Here is a 20418-nt window from a genome sequence, read left to right on the forward strand (position 1 = left end):
TTTGTCATATTTGACCTGTTATGAGTTAGATATTTCATGTCATTTTAATGTGTTGTTATTCATCTCAAGCCTTTCAAGATGGGGCAATCTAGAAGTGCATGTAAGAAAGCCAATTTGTCCCTAAAAACTCTTCCAGGTTTTATACAGAACCACCTACTGTGTGGCTAGTTCATGAACTCTGCCTGAGCAATGCAATCAAAATATTACTTTCGGGAAAAGTATACAGTGTATGGATTTTCCAGCTTATGTGAAAGTTGAAAAGACAAAGCAGGTATTCTCTCATTATTTCCTCAAACAGTTCTTTCAGCTGTTGTTAAGTACCTGAAGGGGTCAAGAAAGACTTATCCTTCCAGATGTAGTGATTAATCACATTACTGACTAAAATATCAAACCAAGGCCCTTAATTATCACACTATGTCATGATGAAAATGCACAGATGGGAAAGGGAGTGAAATGAAGCAATACCGAGCAGCCTTAATAACGGCATTTCCTAACTTCCTGAGCCCTGGTTGATTACATAAATATCATTTTACTGTGCTTTAGTAGGCATTACATAAAACATGTATCACAATAATGACACAGTCTCCATTGTTAATAGAATCTGAAAGTTTCAAGCTGGTGTGAGGCATGCGTCTTCCCCTCTCACCAAGCTGGGGGAAGGGGTAGCTCTCGAGATAGTTGGCTTTTGTGACATCTTCTAAGGATGGTGTAAATAAAAGACTCTACAAATCCAACAGCCTCTATTTTTTTCTTTTAATTAGGAAGCGTTGGTCACTAGCCCTTAAACCATTTTTCCATCCACGTCTTGATGTCTATGGAGATGGATTTGCAAATAGGAGAACAGAGTCTGGTGGGGAATAGAACTTACAGCAGTCCTAGGAGGAGGTTTACATACATAGCAACTTGTCCTTGCCCCATGATTAATGAAAAGAGAATAAATTGTGCAAAATAAGAAATTCTGTCCAGATGTGTTTCATTTGCATCTTATATTTGGACCGTAGAACTTGTCCTTTGTAGCATTTAATTGCAAGGGTAAGAAGTTTGAATGTAAGCCTATGCGGCAGGGTCTTGCTATTTACTGTTTTACTCTGTTCAGCACCATGTACATTGATGGTGCTATATAAATAAATAATAATAATAAGTAAAGGGAAGAAAAATGCTGTAATATGAAGTCCATGTGGAGCCCTGCACATTCATGACTTCCCATATCTTGTTTTATTTTATTTTATTTATTTATTTATTTATTTGATATTTATACTGCCCAATAGCCCAGGCTCTCTGGGCAGTTCACAATTAAAATTGTAAAATACAGCAAGTCAGGACATAATATAAAGCTTTAAAAGTAAAAAACAAACCAAAAAAACATATAAAACCAAAATAAGTTACAACCCAGGGAATGCCTGTGTGAAAGGTATGTTTTAGGCAGCTTTTAAAGGATGTTATATTTAAACATATTAAAGAACCGAAACTTCAGATGTGAAATGTGCAGGGCATTCCTTACTGTGGAGACTGTAGTTTCTCATAGAGCTGAAATCTTTAGCATACTTGTTCTTCATGTATGAATGATGAAGGTTGGTTGATATTATCCCTGGAAACAGGTTTAACCTTTACATGTCATGAAAATGCTGGCACTGCTACCACATTGTCTCTCTCTCTCTCTCTCTCTCTCTCTCTCTCTCTCTCTCTCTCTCTCTCTCTCACACACACACACACACACACACACACACACACACACACAGAGAGAGAGAGAGAGAGAGCATAAACTCTCTGCCCTATGCAAGTTAAATGTTTTCAGAGAGTCAACATAATCACAACACCCCATTTTTGACATGAGTGTTCATTTACAGTTTACTTATAACAGCTTCAGAAAGATGGAAGTTTGTACATTGATTTATCAAGAGCAAAATATACTACGTAAGTACACTCAGTAAATTGGAAAGGCTAGCTTAGGCACTACTATTGTTGTGGAATACTTCAGAGCAAACCCAGATGTTGGCATGGTGAAGTTAAATGGTGTAAGCCACCAGCCCTGCAGAAACTATGCAAGACTGATGACACAAACAAACTCGATCTCAGAGTGGTACACATTATTGAAAACTAAGGAATACATTTACATAGTGTTCTAATAACTGTTAGATATCAATCAATTTATTGAAGGCAACCAAATGCAGGTTTTAGCCAGACAAGTACACAAAGATTATACATAGAATATAAAAGCATATCATATACAAGAAATTAATAAAATGTTATAAAATGTTAAGACATACATGTGCATACAACTAAAAACTTAAATCTCAAGGCTGGCCACATCTGAGCAGCCTTCACTGCAAATTTGGCTGTCTGTACTGGACAGCAGATATTTGACCTTATCCACATCACTGAGGGTAGGAATCCCCCTTAAGGGTGTCTCTAAATATTTTTTTTTAGGTCTTTCATATAATTTACAATGTAACATATAGTGAATGGTGTCCTTTACCCATTGGCTGCCACAAATGCATAGGCACTGATCTCTGGGGATTTTCTTGAAACTTCCTTCCAAAAAGTTTGATTTCGTTGTCTGGTAGTGCAGGACATTGAATGCCTTGCAAAGAGGTGGATTTAGTTCAGACAAGAACTTCTCTAACCTGTGGTGCCATTTTTTAAAAGGGAAGATATTAGAAAATCTATATAAACAGATAGTGTCCATATTCTTTTTTGCCAATAGGTTTCAAAGATGCGCTTTAATGTTATGTCGCCTAGATTGGATTCCGGTAGGAAGAATGGCATCTGGATCGAACCCATATATCTGTAGTAAAGAGATTATTTTTACTATCGAGGTGTTTTGAGATGGTGAATGTGACTGCTCTGCTATACACAGTTTAACCAGTTAATAACTGTTAGATAGCAAACTATTAAATTACCTTTTTGAAAACCGTGTTAGCTTCTTGAATAACTACAAGAGAACTCATCTTGTAAGGCCCACTTTTATATTATGAAAGAAGCAAGCATCTCAGCCAATTATTGTTTGCTTAAATTGCTTCACCCCAGATATAATAAATCTATGGTTTTAAAAACATATTTTGCGTTAATTTTTTTTGGGGGGGGAAACATTCTCAATCAATACAAAACTTTGGCTGAAGCGATAAAATGTAACTGCTTAAAATGTTTAGAAAAAAATATGCCAAAAGTCCACCTTGAATAGTGTGGCTAGATTAAAAAAATATAGACCAAGCTTTTAAAATTGTATTTACATTAATTATGAAGTTCTGCCAGATGCTTTGCCTGTTTTATCTAGCAGAAATATCATTTCGATGGTTTCAGATGAAATATGTCTATATGAAAATGACTATAGTTTTTTTCATAATCCAGTAAACAGTTTACATCTTTGCTACAATAACCCCATTTATATCAGTTAATAAAGATGCCACAGATAATTTGAGATGCAGCTTGGGTTTTAGAATCAAATATGCTTCTGCATAATTAAAAGTTTATTGGGGTTTGAAATGCTTCCCCAATTTTGATTAATTTTGGCCTAATTTTGAGAAGGAGGTGCAACTTTTTTTTAGGTGTCATGCTGTAATAAATATCTGGCCATCTGGCCAAAATTGTGAGCTCATTCTTCTTTCTTTAAATTGTCTCACCAACAAACAATAGTAACTACACAAAACTTGGATTTATCCTCCCCCACACTTCATTTTTTTCCTTTCCCCCCATTTTTGTATAATGATGATATTTCTAGTGTCCGTTACACTCACTTGCAGATGTTACTCTGCTTAGCAGTGAGCAAAGGTAACCATTGAAGGAGATGAGAAATGATCACCAAACCTATATTTTCACTGTGTTTTGTTGGGTTCCCTTGGAAGGCTAAAAAAAGAGTTGTCTGTCACAAGGATGATGAGTGAGATGAGAGAGAACAAAAATGTAAAAACATCTATTGCCATCAGATCTGTCACAAAGTTTGCCACGTATGCAGTATAGACTGGAGAAGAATGAACATCTTGGTTATTATGTCCTGAAGACGTATGGTGGAGGACACCTAGTATTTTAACCTGGGACTGTAAACAATCAGAGAGCACAAAGGGGGGGGGGGCTGCTCCGTATTCAAGCTAACATTGAATGCTTCCGTAGGACAGGTAGAAGTTGAAATATATGGTGCTGTGAAACTACCAACATTAATGTTAATACTTCATGGGCTCACCATCAGTGCTTCTATAGTCTCACATCTTTCCCCTGAAATACTGCATAGAGGCGAATCTGTCAAGTTTGATCTTGTCAAGGTTCTCATTTTTTAATGCCAAGCTAGTTCCACGTGAGGTTTTCCCCACATGCAAAATGCATACATTTTTTGTGAAAATTTCTGAAAATGTGTACATTTTGTGAGCATTTTTCAAATTTTTGAATTTTGGTGTGTGTGCACACCTTATTCATTGCACTTATTTCACATGTATACATTTTGTTGGCTTCTGCTTTGCAGAATTTGTCACAAGCTTGGAAATGTATGGGTTGTGGTTTGGGTCCATGGTCAGTTTCAGGACGTACAAACTGGGTAATCTCACACACACACACACACACACAAAATACAACCCCAACTGCATTTTCTGTATTTGCATGAAAGAAAAGTCATGCAACTCCCTCAACAATTACAATTACTATATACCCTCAACAATTATATCCCTCAACATATCCCTCAACAATTATATCCCTCAACAATTGCTATAGCACTACAACCACTCCCCATGGGATATGGATTCGGGGAATGAAAGTTCCTTGCTGCAGAGGACACATGTTTGCTTTGGGGAAACAGCTGTGCTGCTGTTCCCCCCTCCCCTTATATGTATATTAAAGGACAATGTATGCTTCAGCACAGGAATGAATGAGCATATTTTGGCTATTTCATTTCCTGCCCTTAAAGATATGTATTTAAGTTGAGGATGCAAAACGGTGAAGTAGAAAGCAGACATGAGATGGCTTGTTCACTTTTTTCAATCAGTTTTTGGGAACTCCCACTTTCTGCCATCAAAAGTGGGAGTGAAATTGACAGGTCTCACTCACAGTGCCAAGTAATATCCACAAAGCTTGCCCACAGTTTTGGGGGGGATACGGGTTGAATGCACAACCACCAAATATAAAACAAAAGTAAGAAAAAGTACAACAAAATGCAGCTCCTGCTCATTATAAATGAGCTGGATGGTCAGTGCCTCACAGGCGGAGCTGCCGTGAGCAAAGAAAAATGGCCACTGTAAGTCCAGCGGTTGGGTGCCTCATCACCTTCTCATAGCCTCAGCTACTTTTGGATAGAGCCACATGACATTATTTCATCACTTCCAGATATAGATGCAATGCTGAAGTGTTTGGCTAGATCTACACTACTGTTTTATAACGGTATTGAAGGGTACTGCCAAGTGTCGGGGCACACTACACATTCTATATACTGCTTTCATAGTGTTATTTCCTGCTTTTTATTCCACATTATTCAAAATATTGCAACAAATGTCATTGCGTGCCCTACGAAGTATAAATGAGCAAGAGAGATATAGCGTTGTGAGATCTGGCCTTAGTGATGGATACCAAGAGCAAACTAGAGGTTTTTAAAAAACAGTGTTTTGCATTATGCAACAATAGAAAACTCTTCTAACAACCATATTTTGCAGAATAAAAGCTCTTTTTTTCTCATTTGTAGTATTTCTGATAGCATTTATGGCCAAATACTGTGGGCATTACTAAATGGCTGTGCAAACACCCCCAACAGGAGTTACATCGCCAATGAATTCCACTGGCGATCTAATTCCTGTTCCTGTATGTGAACCTAGAGTCACATGTATTAGCAAACAAACAATTTGTCCATTAAACTGAGCTATCTTTACTACAGTCAACATTTGTGCACAAGTATTTATTAGTTTGAAGGGAGGTGAACTTGCTGCTTCCTGCAGAATACACTGTCTCTCTCTGTATGTCTCTCTTTCTTTTTTATCAAAAAGTCATGAACTTCTGCAAGATTCACACAGTCTCCTGACACTTTTGCAACTTCCAGTCCAGTGAAAAGGAATATTCAGGTGATACTCACATAGGACATAGAGGTTAGGGCCAAAACTTCATGTTGCCAATTTGGTGTCTAGACAGTTTCTAGGATATAAATTACAGAAACCCAAATGGATTATATAGTAGTTCCTTTAGAACTTTTTGGTGGTCCCAGATTGTCTAGAAAACCACACACAATTCTGAATGATAAGATTGGTGACAGAAACATTTTATGTAGAAAAAATAATTATTTCGCTGTTAGGGTGGCCACTTGTGAATAACCAAAAAAAGAAGACATGGATCCTGCCCCACCCCCAAAATTGCACCAATTTGCACCCTGAGACATGATATCTGTAAGAGCATTACATCCCCATACCAAAAAAGGGAAACACAAAGAATGTTCCAACTATCGTACAGTGGAACTTATTTCACATCCCAGCAAGGTAATGCTCAAGATCCTGCAAGGTAGACTCCAGCAATTCATGGAGCGAGAATTGCCAGATGTACAAGCTGGGTTTAGAAAAGGCAGAGGAGAGACCAAATTGCCAATATCCACTGGATAATGGAGAAAGCCAGGGAGTTCCAGAAAAACATCTATTTCTGTTTTATTGACTATTCTAAAGCCTTTGACTGTGTGGATCATAACAAACTGTGGCAAGTTCTTGGTGGTATGGGGATACCAAGTCATCTTGTCTGCCTCCTGAGGAATCTGTATAACGAACAAGTAGCAACGGTAAGAACAGACCACAGAACAACGGACTGGTTTAAGATTGGGAAAGGAGTACGGCAGGGTTGTATACTCTCACCTTACCTATTCAACTTGTATGCAGAACACATCATGCGACGTGCTGGGCTTGACGAATCCAAGGCTGGAGTTAAAATCGCAGGAAGAAACATTAACAATCTCAGATATGCAGATGACACCACTTTGATGGCTGAAAGCGAGGTGGAGCTGAGGAGCCTTATGATGAAGGTGAAAGAAGAAAGTGCAAAAGATGGGTTGCAGTTAAACCTAAAAAAAACCCCAAGATTATGGCAACCAGCTTGATTGATAACTGGCAAATAGAGGGAGAAAACGTGGAGGCAGTGACAGACTTTGTATTTCTGGGCGCAAAGATTACTGCAGATGCTGACTGCAGCCAGGAAATCAGAAGACGTTTACTTCTTGGGAGGAGAGCAATGACAAATCTTGATAAAATAGTTAAGAGCAAAGACACCACACTGACAACAAAGGTCTGCATAGTTAAAGCAATGGTATTCCCCGTAGTAACCTATGGCTGCGAGAGCTGGACCATAAGGAAATCTGAGCGAAGGAAGATAGATGCTTTTGAACTGTGGTGTTGGAGGAAAATTCTGAGAGTGCCGTGGACTGCAAGAAGATCAAACCAGTCCATACTCCAGTAAATAAAGCCAGACTGCTCACTTGAGGGAATGGTATTAAAGGCAAAACTGAAGTACTTTGGCCACATAATGAGAAGACAGGATACCCTGGAGAAGAGGCTGATGCTAGGGAAAGTGGAAGGCAAAAGGAAGAGGGGCCGACCAAGGGCAAGATGGATGGATGATATTCTGGAGGTGACAGACTTGACCTTGGGGGAGCTAGGGGTGGCGACAGCCGACAGAAAGCTCTGGCGTGGGCTGGTCCATGAAGTCACGAAGAGTCGGAAACGACTGAACAAATAAACAACAAATCGAAATAACATATCAAGAGTTTAATATAAATATTCCAAATGTTTTATTTTTGGACTGACTACACCAGTTCCCCATGTTGCAATTAAGGAAAGGCTAATGCATGGAGTGACTCCTTTCTGAGCTAGCTTATTCTGAGGAGAGTCAAGGTGGTGAGGAATGACCTAGGGTCAGGGAAGCCCATGTTGAAGTCCTTGCACAGCCATGTGGCATTAGGGTGCTGATTGAGCACCTCCTCCCACCACTTCCACAGCTACCACCAGGTAATCCCACCAGAGCCAAACAAAATTGGAGGAAACATGCCAGAAGGCACTTTACCAAGGACCCCCCTCAAACCAAGAAGTTGTTAGAAGCATTACAAGAAGATAATGACACGATAACCAACAATGGGTTAAATAGTCAACGGTTGGTTATTGTGTCATCTGTCAGGACTTTTTCACACCACAGTTGGTTATTCAGCCGAAGTGACCAATGTAAATAACCGGCGTTGTGCAGAGTTGATTATTTGAACAACCATTGGTTATTGTGTCATGTGTTGGGCACCGTTGACTATTTTGTCGCACACTGATAGTTATTTTCAGTGACTACAGAGTCCCCAGGCAAGAGCGAACAAAGTGGCAGCGGCTGCTCTAGTCCAGCAAGCAGTGTTGCAGTGGCTGATGGGATACCAGTGAGAGGACTGCGGGGGTGAAAGGGTGGGAGATGTGTCAGTCAAACATACCGTTGACTAATAGTCAACTCGACGCTGGCCTTCGTCCACACCGTGGTTGATTATGATCATGTCATGTGGGGAATACCCCCTCAATAATCAACTATGGAGTTGACTATTAACCCACCATTGGCTATTGTGTTGTCCGAACACAGCCAATATATGTGAGACACTTAGAACCCTTGAAAACATTCTATAAGTGAGGATGGTGATCATTATTGTATGGTGGTGTTAAACCCAGTTGTATTTAGTCATCAAAATAGTTAAACACCTCTTTTCTTAATGCAGCCACCACATGGAATAAATACTCTTATCGCCTGATCACATAACCACACTCCCACAATGTCTTGAAACTTTGTGGTGTCAGGGTGCATGGTAGCAGTTGCTTTGCCACATGGCCACAGGTTCTAATCTAACCTTCCCCAAAGTGGTGCCCTCTAAATGTTTAAGACACTAACTGTCTGAAGACACTAAAATGTCTGAAGGGCACCACATATGGTAAGCTGTATTTAGAGCAGATGGACAGGACATTTTGAAGCAGCCACTATGCTGAATCTGTTTCTTTGAAACTGTCTTTGAAAGCACTCCGTTGGACACGCACCACTTATATAGGCTACTTTGGCTGCTTTTTGGTAGAAATGCAATCCCTTTTCTCCAGTACAGAAAAATAAGCTCCTTCCAATCTTCATTTACTTGATGTCTAAATAGTAGGTGCACTTCCCACAGCATCCTGATCTGGTGCATGAAAGAAATGCTTTATCTTTCTTTGGATGGCAGCCTCTTTCAGTGAAGGCCGCAACACTCTCTGGGGAGGAAATAGTTCTTTTACTTATTATGAGCAATCATTAGGAATGCAGTGGAACCCTGGGTATGGATTATGTTTTACAAGAAGCCACAAAGCACACAAACAAGCCCATCAGTTGTTCAAACTTTTTGTGACAAAGACTTCAGCTATAATATTTTCATAACATGGGATGAGCATTCTTCTTCTTGCACTTTTGTGAACATCTATGATGGGGGGTGGGATTAGGTTGGATTTACATTCAGTGGAATTTGACTGGTGCTGAGGTACCAGCCCATTGGGTTTATTCTATCTAAGATAATGTGATAAAAGGTGAAGATGCTTTCAGTTTGCAAGCATCCAGCATCCAGAATCAATGCACCTCAGATGCACCTCTACCATCATAAAGCTAAAACTATTTTAATTTGGAAGAATACCATTGACTCCCTTTAGGGCTGGGCAAATCTGTCAGTTTCACTTTTTCTCACATTTGAATAATTAATTAATTAATTATATTACATTTCTATACCATCCCACAGCCGAGGCTCTCTGGGTGGTTTACAAAGGTTAAAAACACATATTAAAAATTCAGTAAACAAAGTTTAAAAACCATTTACATAAAAACAGACAGTAGATACACAGACAACATATATCTAAAACAACTTTAAGCAATCAACCATGACCATAAGACAAATCCAGGACATGATTAAACTCACTGTATGCTGCCAAATGCCTAGAGAGAGAAAAGATGATCCCAAAAACCTAGTAAGATTGGTGCCAGGTGAGCCTCATTCAGAAAAGCATTCCAGAATTGGGGGGCCATCACCGAGAAGGTCCTCTCCCTTGTTACTGACTTCTGAGCCTTCCTTGGAGGAGGCACCCAGAAGAGGACTTTAGATGCTGAGCATAGTGTATGGGTAGGTTCATGTAGTGTATGGGCAGTGTCCCAAATATGAAGAACTGAAAGTAAATTCTTCACCATCTGCACTCATCAAATTCAGGTACAGCCATTCCTAGCATGGAGATGCCCATGCCTGCCATGTATGTTAAAGATGAGGAACCTAAAAGAAGAAGAAAATAAGTGGCAACTCTAATTAAGCACTAATGTGGTTGCATATACAAAGATTCAACCTAGACTTTTAAGAGCAAACCACTCAAAGTCCTGGGCCTGAATGGACAGAGCTATCAGTTTCTGTTTCTCCCACATTTGATTTTTTTTTAAACTCAAGTTCTTTTTGTCCCAAGTATGAACAGAATTGAAACAAAATTCTCATCCATCCCTAACCCCAGTTGCCCTTCTCTGAAACAAGTGATTTGAGCATAGCAGCTGGAAAATATAAGTGGTTTCAGAAAAGAATAGAAAAAATCTGCCGCTCTGCAGAAATCTGGTCCAGTCTGATAGACTTGTAGGATGCTGTTTTGAGGATTTTCAAATGTAAAGCACTTTATTTAAATGCATAAGAACCTAAGAAGTGCCCTGATGCTGGATCAGAGCAAGGGTCCATCTAGTCCAGCACCCTGTTCACACAGTGGCCAACCAGCTGTTGACCAGGAATCCACAAGCAGGACATGGGTGCAATAGCACTCTCCTGCCCATGTTCCTGAGCAACTTGTGTGCATAGGCTTGCTGCCTCTGATACTGGAAGTAGCACATATCTGTCAGGACTAGTAGCCATTGATAGCCTTCTCCTCCAGGAATTTATCCAACCCCCTTTTAAAGCCATCCAAATTAGTGGCCATCACTACATCTTGCAGTATGAATTCCATAGTTTAAGTATGCACGGTGTGAAGTAGGAATTTGTGTTATTTGTCCTGAATCTTCTACCAATCAGCTTCATAGGATAACCCCGTGTTCTAGTATTATAGAGAGGGAGAGAAATGTCTCCCTATCCATATTCTCCCCACCACACTTTATCCAGTGGCACCACTAGGCTGGACCATGGAGCACAGGATTTGGGGAAGAGAATGAGCAACTACAGCAGCTGAGGGAGAAGGGAAAGGAAGTGGGGCAGCAGAGCAACCAGGATGGAGCTGGGTGCTTGTGTCTGGGAGGGCATTTTGCCTAGGGCATCTCTCCTCTCTGGCTGCTCCACTGACTTTGACTTTTCTGTCTTCTGTTCAAATGGAATTTGCATTTAGCCAAGGGCTGAATGTGGCTTCTGGCATTTCAGCTTGGTTTTGAGATCCAGTTTCTGGTTTGGGTTGATTTAAAAAAAACAAAAAACCCAAGTGTCGTTCCTCTAGTAAGCACTGAAAAAATGTGCTGCAAGCCCATTCCAGAGTAACCAAAAAGCAAAGTGGCTGCACATTCCTTATTCGTGGTGTGGTCTTCCTCGTTTCGATGATAGCCGTCGTCATTCATTTGAAGAGCAAGAGCCATGATTGTTAAGCCTCATTATTTTCAATGAGGCCTGACAGTTTCAAAGTGAAACAGAAGACAGCAACTTTCATCCTATGGGTATTTCTTTTCAAGCATGGCCGACTCTTCATTGACTTGTCAATTGTGTGGTTCCCTGATGTTGGTTGGTCACATCTCTCTCTCTTTATGTATTCATTTTTGGGGCTCTTAAATAAGTCCTCTCTACCCATTGTATTCCCAATATCCCATCATGCACAGCCTTCGTTGTATAGTTTGAATAGCATTGGAATTCGTTGACAAATGTTAGTAATCTTTCTTCAGTAGCTGAAGGGGGGGAAATGAAAACAAAGGCAGTTTTGGATGTGAAAAACAAAGTTTCATTAACTAATATCTTCTTGTTCCAGCATACTGTCCTCTCATGCACTTGATTGCTGTGAATGGACCATATGAGAGATTCACTTGAGTGATGAAAATGGCTGAGAAGACTAAGAATTGCTTTGGAATTGGGACCAAATATCAGCGAATGTCAACCCTCTTAATGAAAGGGAGGGCGGCTATGAGTTGGAGCCAGACAAGAACCAGGATTGTGGGAAGGACTGGGACTGAGTGATAGCATATAGCATGGGTGCGGAACCCCTGGCCACTGGGATCCCCAATCTGGTCCATGGAGCCCCACTGGGACCCCCCTAGAGATAACAGTAGGGATGTGGGCGGCAGGAGATTCTGCTGGCATTGGGAAGAGCTTGGTTTTGAAATCCTTTGGGGATATTTGGCTGCCTTGGGCCTCATCTACACCAAACAGGATATTGCACTATGAAAGCAGTATGAAAGCAGAATATAAAAGGAAGGAGCCACACCAAGCAGGACATAGTGGTAAGAAAGCAGTATATGGTCTGTGTCAATGGGCCCCAACAGTTGCCAGTGCACTTCAATACCGCTGTAAAGCAGTAGTGGGGCTCCTGCCTTTTATATACTGCTTTCATAGTGCAATAGTGCATTCAAGAGGCAGCTGGACAACTATCTGTCAGGTATGCTTTAGGGTGGATTCCTGCATTGAGGAGGGGGTTGGACCTTATAGGCCCCCTTCCAACTCTACTATTCTATGATTCTATATCCTGCTTGGTGTAGATGAGGCCTTGGATTATAGATAATGGTAAGGGAAGAGTGTTCAAGTATCATAATAGAGGCCATTAGAATGGTGCTAGTAGGGATATCAGGATGGAACCTCCTGCATGCAACGCATGTGCTCTCTCACTGAGCTATGAAAATTTGTACATGTGAAAAGGTTGTATAAACAATTTTATTTCTTATTAAAATGAAGTTATACAACCTAAAAGAAAATGAGAGCCATCGTGGTATAGAATGTGGTTTGCCATGGTTGTCCCCAGACAACTGTGAAGCAAAGCCCACAATACTACTTGTGGTTAAGTCTGCAGGATTTGTTCTATCTGCAGAATTCCATGAGTTCTTCTAAATATTTGCATCTTCTTTCCCAAGAAGACCTTTGCACAATAAGAAGTACCACAATGTTTAACCTGTATCTCTCAAGTGTCCTGCACGCTGGCTAGAGGCGCCCTCTTCCAACTTAGGCAACACTGAGCCCAGGCAGACAACCAAACAGCTTGGTTGTCTATTCATCTTCCTAAGTGATAAGGAGTTGGATCCAGATTTAGCAGTACGTAGAGTAGATCCACTGAAAGCAATGGAACTTGAGTTATCATGACTAACTTAAGCCCCATTCATTTCTATAGACATACCAGACGTATGACAAAATCTGGATCCCCCCGTGCATTGTTTATTACTCATCAGGTAGGGGAGTCATAGGGATGTACAGATTTTGAAAGATCTATTCCATCTGCATTTTGAGGGTTCTCAGGTGCCTTTTGTCCCGTCATCCACTCATTGATGGAATCAGATTTTTTTCCAATTTCCCAAATTTGCACTTATGAAAATGTGCAAATCCCCCCAAATGTGAACTCCCCCCAAAATATGCATTTTCATGTTTTAGCCTATGAAGGAAATGGACATTTTTGTCTGATGTTTTTTTAAAAAAATTATTACATATTTTTCTATGATTAAATTTGCATACAATTCCAGAAAGTTAAAAGAACTAGTACACAAGTCTGTGCAATTTGTGCAACTTGGGGAAAAGCTGGTCTACTGCAGAATCCATTTGATTCCATTGCGGATTACTCAAACATCCCTAGCTGCCACCATTTAAAGAAAATGTAATCAGTTGTATATGTTTACATTTCATTAATCCATCCATATTTGCATATATTTTCATACAAGAAAAACAGCTGTTAAGGGAATGTCTGTAGCTCAGTGGAAGAGTCCATCCCAGATTCAATATCTGAAAAATATACCTGCTGAAAATTCCAAGTTCAATCCCTGGAATTGCCAGATGGTGCTGGAAAAGACTCCTATCTAAAACCCTGGAGAGCCACACCAACACCATTTAAGCAATACAAACTTGGATGTGGTGGTGGCCACCAATTTGGATGACTTTTATAGGGGGTTGGATAAATTCCTGGAGGAGAAGGCTATCAATGGCTACTAGTCCTGATGGCTATGTGCTACCTCCAGTATCCAAGGCAGAAAGCCTATATACACCAGTTGATAGGGAACATGGGTGGGAGTGTGCTGTTGCATCCATGTCCTGCTTGTGAGTCCCTGGTCAACAGCTGGTAGGCCTCTGTGTGAACAAAGTGCTTTTCTAGATGGATCCAGCATGATTCTTCTTATGTTCTTAAGGATGGACCTATGTACCTCTAAATAACAGGAATTCTCGACCAGCTTTCCCCGTTACCATGCTGGGAATTAATGCCAGCTCCATGGTTTTGGGAGCCCTTAGGCAGCATATTGACAATGGACTCCCCTCCCTCAGTGAGCCTATCTTCTCAATGCCATTATCACCAGCTGCTATTGCTCCCCTCCCTCAGTGAGCCTATCTTCTCAATGCCATTATCACCAGCTTCTTGCTTATCAGTGCTATCACTCGCTTGCTTGATAGGCAGAGAGCCAGTGAGCAAGGAGGCAGGGGACATCTACTGCTCTGCCTTCTCACCACCACCATTTTCTGGGCCAGAGTGAGAGGCAGGTGAATAAGCAGGTTGCAATGGTGAAGAGGAGGATAGGGTGACCATATGAAAAGGAGGACAGGGCTCCTGTATCTATAACAGTTGCATAGAAAAGGGAATTTCAGCAGGTGTCATTTGTATATATGGAGAACCTGGTGAAATTCCCTCTTCATCATGACAGTTAAAGCTGCAGGAGCTATACTAGAGTGACCAGATTTAAAAGAGGGCAGGGCACCTGCAGCTTTAATTGGTGTGATGAAGAGGAAATTTCACCAGGTTCTCCATATATACAGCTGCTGAAATTCCCTTTTCAATGCAACTGCTAAAGATACAGGAGCCCTGTCCTCCTTTTCATATGGTCACCCTAGAGGAGGAGCAACTTCAGGGGATCTTCTCAGTGGGCCCCTGCAGAGATGTGGATCCTCAGCAAGTTCTCGGCCATGCCTACCCTTGTTGCTGCCCCTGATGGGAGTTGTAGTATAACACATCTAGTTCCCATGTAGCTCAGCTTTCCTCACAAAGTCTGTGGGTCTTTGCAGTGCTGTGTCAAAGCTCTTTCATTCCAGAGGACCTCTGTTCTTTTTCCTCCCCCTTTTTTCCCTCTTTTTGCTGGTGCTGTTGTTTGTTGATTGATTATTTTGTATGGGTTGGATCCATACTTAGTCATACTTAAAGTAGATGTATGGAAATGGATGGGACTTAGTCGTGACTAACTTGTCCCTTTGATTTCAGTGGGTCTAGGCACAGCTAATTTCCCATTGATTTCAATGGGTCCACTCTATATATGACTAATCTGGATCAAAATATATGGCTGCTTTTGGGGGTGGGTATTTAGTAGTATATATCTGCTTTAGATATTTTTGTTTGAAAAGTATGATATAAATATTTAGCATAAAGTTGTTTTTAAATGTATATTGTCTTTATATGTTGTCTATTTTTATGCTTCTATGGTTTAAAATTTTGTTTATCGATTTTTAATGTTGAATGTTTTAATCTATGTAAATTGCCCAGAGAGCTTCAGATATGGGGTGGTATAGAAATGTAATTAATAAATCACAATAATAATCATAATAAATGTACAAAAGCATTTTTACATATTTTAATATAAATTGAAATTGGTGTTATAAAAGCATAATGCAGGAATGCAATGGAATAGCATAGGCAGAACGTGAAATTATTTAGATATGAAGACCAATCCAACAGCAGCGTTTCAAGTGCCAAAAGCAGCGATTCAGTGTGCTGCTGCACAAGGGAAAGAATGCGTCTGATGGTGGACTCAAGTCCATGAAAACATCTGCCTTCATAAACACATAAATCTTTTAAGGTGCTACAAGACCTTTTGCTACAGTGGACTATCAGGATTACCCTCTGGCAGTTCAACATTTGGATATCGCATGGAGGATTGCCCACAATGCTTTATCCCACTTGGACCTATAGGCAGCAGCTTGCTCTGAGAAGCCATACTCTGAGCAGCCTTCTTGCAGCTTTCTGCTGCACTTTTGGTTCCCTGAAACAGGGCATTTTTCCCCTTTCAGTATCCTGGAGCATGGAATAAGTAGAGAATTATATTTGAATCTCTCTGGCACCATTTCCTGCTTCTTGCTAAAAAGAAAGAAAGAAAAACTTCTTGCCTTCCTAATCAAGTTTCAGGGATGAAGTTTTGTGAATAGTGCAATAAAAACCACAGTTTAGAGAGAAGCTAGAGTGTCCTGGAAAATGGGAGGGTTTCGATACCTATTGTGCGCCTCTGTCATTATCAGATGTTTCAGCTTGCATCACCAAAAACTAAGAGCAGGTATCTTTGGAGAGTTTGGAGAGCTATCTGCTGTAGACAACTCTCTCACCCATTAGAACAAAAGCATTTGTCCTTCAAATTCTTCAACTTGCTCAATTGATAGAACACAATTTCCTTTTTGTGGTATATTGATGTGAACCGCCCAGAGAGCTCCGGCTATTGGGCGGTATAGAAATGTAATAAATAAATAATTAAATAAATGTTTCAAACTTTTGCAGGCAATCTGTCGAACTCCCAATGGCAAAAGGGGCTGTTCATTGAATATCCTGTGTATGGCAATGGATTTGCACCCTTCCTCTCTTTTTTCTGCCAAGGGCCACATTCCCCCTCTTTTTGGAGCTGTACGCCGATGATGGCCATGACCAGAGCCAAGGTTACCCACCCCTGTTGTAAACCTTTTTATGACATGTGTTTGTGTATGAAAGAACCTTCAGAGAAGCTGAATTGAACAAAGATAAGGAATTGACTAGAATATACTGTTATTGAAATGCCAGCAAAAGAAGGCGTTCAGTTGATGGACCTACATGAAGAACATACATCTTCAAGGCTGATTTTCCAATATTCAGAATGAAATGACATATGATTTTTTTTATATCTTTGTAATAATAGTCTGCTGCTACTGTTTTATATTGTTTAATATTGTCTTCATACCATATCTAGTTAAAAAGATTTCTGGTGTGACTGTGGGGAAAGAGCTGTGCTGGAGACTGTGAAGGGCCACCATTTGTTGATGAAGATAGGATTGTGATATGAAACAGCTCTAAGTGTTCATACCAATGTGATGCCCTCCATCCATGTAATGAGTACCTGTATGCATTTATGGAAAGGAAGTTCACCTAAAGCAGCTTTCCCCAACCTGGTGCCCTCCAGATGTTTTGGACAGCTTCCAACATTCATGACCATTAACTCTGCTGGCTGGACTTCACGGGAGTTGGTCCAAAACATTTAAATGGCAGCAGGTTGGGGAAGACTGATCTAAAGACTATTTTTGTGGCATCACGGTGTCCACAGTATCATATACTCCAGTTGTAAGTGTCCCAAAGCATTCCTAGGAGTATTTTCACACCATAATGAGGACCTAAATTTCCACCAAACTGGGAAGTAGTGCTCTTCAGGGTGATGTTCAAGGAGTGGGGAGATACTGGGGGGAATTACAGCAGCTTTTTATTTCCTAGAGTACCCTGGGTCTGTCAAAAATGTATGGACAGGACAGGCATTAGTAACATAAAAGTGGGAGGTGAATAATATCCTCAGTTAGGCAGCTATGGTATGTTGGTAGGAGAAGGGAGGTGGAGGAGGAGGTATAACCCTCTAACAAAGGGTTTCTATCTATCAATTTAACACAAACCAATCAATATCCTGAATTTTGGACAGGATATTGTCCAGTAACACATGTGGGGGACATGAAAATGTACAAAATGCATACAACTAAAGCTCACTTGTGGCTGAGGTAGAAACAAGCACAGAGATATTTTAAATGACAAAAGCACATTGGACAGCCCATGCAATGAGAGCAACAGCTGCCACAGCAGGGTTACACACACACACACACACACACACACACACACACACACACGCCATGAACAGAACGTATTGCTTGTGTAATGGCATCTCTGTAAGAAGCTTCACACAAAAACTGTCAAGAGTACTGTGCAAACTTGGGCGACACGAGGCCCTCAGATATTGTATTTACTACGAAGTGGGAGATGAGTTAACACACTCTCCTGATTGTGATGGGGCTGGTTTAGGTTAAAAGTTTCTCTCGAATGGTCTGCATTCTGCCTTGGGAGCCTGTCTCTTTTACAGTCCTGCTTTGTTTCCTAGCATGACCACCCCTGGGATATATTGGTCCAGGGCAAACACTGTCTCTTTTCAGTCAGGACAGTCCTAATATTAGTTTCTTTCTCTTCCTTTCTCCTCCCTCCCTCCCTCCCTCCCCCACCCCATTCCAGGTTGCAAAGGCTGGTGGATGTCCTGAGGAAGAAGATTGGAGCAGGGACCATTAGGACGGTGATCTGATAGAAAACCCCAGTCTGGGGAAGCATTCACATCTGGTGACCAGGCTGCTTCATTCAGCACTGTGTAAACATGAAAGCCTTAACTTAGCAAACAGTTGTTAGAAGTGGGACACTCCAACGACATTCCAGGCTGAGATAAAATCAAATCATAAATGTTTAACCACTTGGCTGCTGAGTTGAGCAATTTGTCCAACGATATCCTGATGCACATTTATTTGTTTTTGTAGCAGATCTATTTTGGTACAGTTAATGAGCCATTGGAAAGAGTTATATGTGTACGTGTGTGTGTGTGTGTGTGTGTGTGTGTGTGTGTGTGTGTGTATGTATGTATATATTCTATGGACAATTGTTTGTTCTCAGAATGTTATCTACTGCAAAGCAAGGCTTAGTCTGGCTCTTTCTGCCTAATTTAAGGTGCAAAACTTTGCCTTGAATTCCAATACACTGGGTTGAATCTAAGTATTTCAATTAGCCAATGATGTTGGAATTTGAGATGTATGTAACTGATAAGAAAGGCCCAGCATCAAAAATTATCTGTGGCAAATATATTGTCAAATGCTATGTTTTTACTTCAGACACACTCATTTTCCATCAAAACTATTGGTTAATGAGAATTGCCCACATGCAGACAGGCATATATACACAAGGGAAGGCATATATACAGTTTTCAGGAAAAATTTCAAGAGAGTTCTAAGGTTCTTCCAGATGGAAATCTCTTAGCATTACCCATTAAAAGACATTGTGCAGCTATTCCGTCTTTTCAGGTTGTGAGTTTGTGTATGGAAAGGGAGGAAATATGGAAGAGCTACAAGATGAAAATGATGACATCTGGGCCTTAGCTAGACCTGCCTTTTTTCCCATGATGGAGGAGGGAAGATCTCGTGTTGTGATTAACGCGAGAACCCTTCTCTGTTTACACGTGGGGCGCGACGACCTCAGGAAGAGAGGCGTTGCGTCCGCCATTTTTTATTTTTAAAGAAGACGGAGCGCATGAACGCTCATGTGCTAAAGGTAAGGGTTTTTTAAAATTTAATTTAGTTTCCCCGCTCCCCCTACCCTAACCTCGATGGGCGCAGCGCTCCTCTCAGCTCCGCGTGAGTAATCGCGGAAATGGGCCCCACGTTCCACGGTATCGGGCTCAGCCCAAGACCGTGGAAAAAGCGGGCCCAAAAGGGAGGGCTCTATCCCTGGGCAAAGGAGGGATGATCCCTCCCTGATTCCGGGATCCCCTGTGCGTCATCTGGACGCACAGGGACGATCATGGGGTTCGCCCCGGGATAAAGCCTGGTCTAGCTAAGGCCCTGGAAACACAACACAAATCCCAGTAAAATTCCATGTATGATGCAGCATTCAAAAGCCTCATCTAGAAGCACCCCAAATATATATGAAGTAATAAGAGGTATTTTTCCATTAGAGTAACTCATTATTTGGTTTCTAATTTTTTTTTACATGTTCCTTGTTGTTTTGCTAGTGTAAAGGATCATCCTGAACTTTCTTCTTTTTTCCCCATATAATAATGCAATACATATTATATACATCAGTCACTTAAACCTCCTTTCTATGAATCACTTGAACAAAGTATGTGCATTTTCACACTCTCTTATGTAGACATTATACTATATATATAGTCCAAAAACAAAATTACCAATAAACAAAATTATCTTCTTTATATATGCATAGTTTATTATTATTTTGTAAATAACTAAATCAGTTTGAAAAAAAAGCAAGTTGAATATTTGGATATATTGTTTTAGGGTCACATCTTAATTGATAGGAATGTGTTTAGCTTGGGGATACTATCTCAGGTTGTATAGAAGCCCAGGTTGTTCAGTGTGCCTCATTATTTCCCATTTAAAACAGTCCTTGTTGTTATGAACCCTCTCAATAAGAGCAAACGAACTGGCAATATGATTAACCTCTAGTAAGAAAAGTGCATCGATGCCAGTTTCCTATCATTTAGAATTGCACAGGCAATTTCTTCGTACAGCTT

General features: G+C 40.6%; 1 protein-coding gene across 3 annotated transcripts in view; it reads left to right on the forward strand.

The window, feature by feature from the left end:
* The window catches only part of MIPOL1 (mirror-image polydactyly 1), a 226149-nt gene extending 207554 nt beyond the window's left edge, over positions 1-18595 (forward strand). For all 3 annotated transcript variants that reach the window (XM_063117821.1, XM_063117822.1, XM_063117823.1), the window contains one exon: positions 18363-18595. In XM_063117821.1, the coding sequence (XP_062973891.1) occupies positions 18363-18429 (67 nt within the window). In that variant the 3' untranslated portion in view covers positions 18430-18595. The remainder of the gene's footprint in view (positions 1-18362) is intronic.
* The last annotated feature ends 1823 nt before the right edge of the window (positions 18596-20418 follow it).

This window comes from Elgaria multicarinata, chromosome 2 (assembly GCF_023053635.1).
Source record: "Elgaria multicarinata webbii isolate HBS135686 ecotype San Diego chromosome 2, rElgMul1.1.pri, whole genome shotgun sequence".
Taxonomy (NCBI): domain Eukaryota; kingdom Metazoa; phylum Chordata; class Lepidosauria; order Squamata; family Anguidae; genus Elgaria; species Elgaria multicarinata.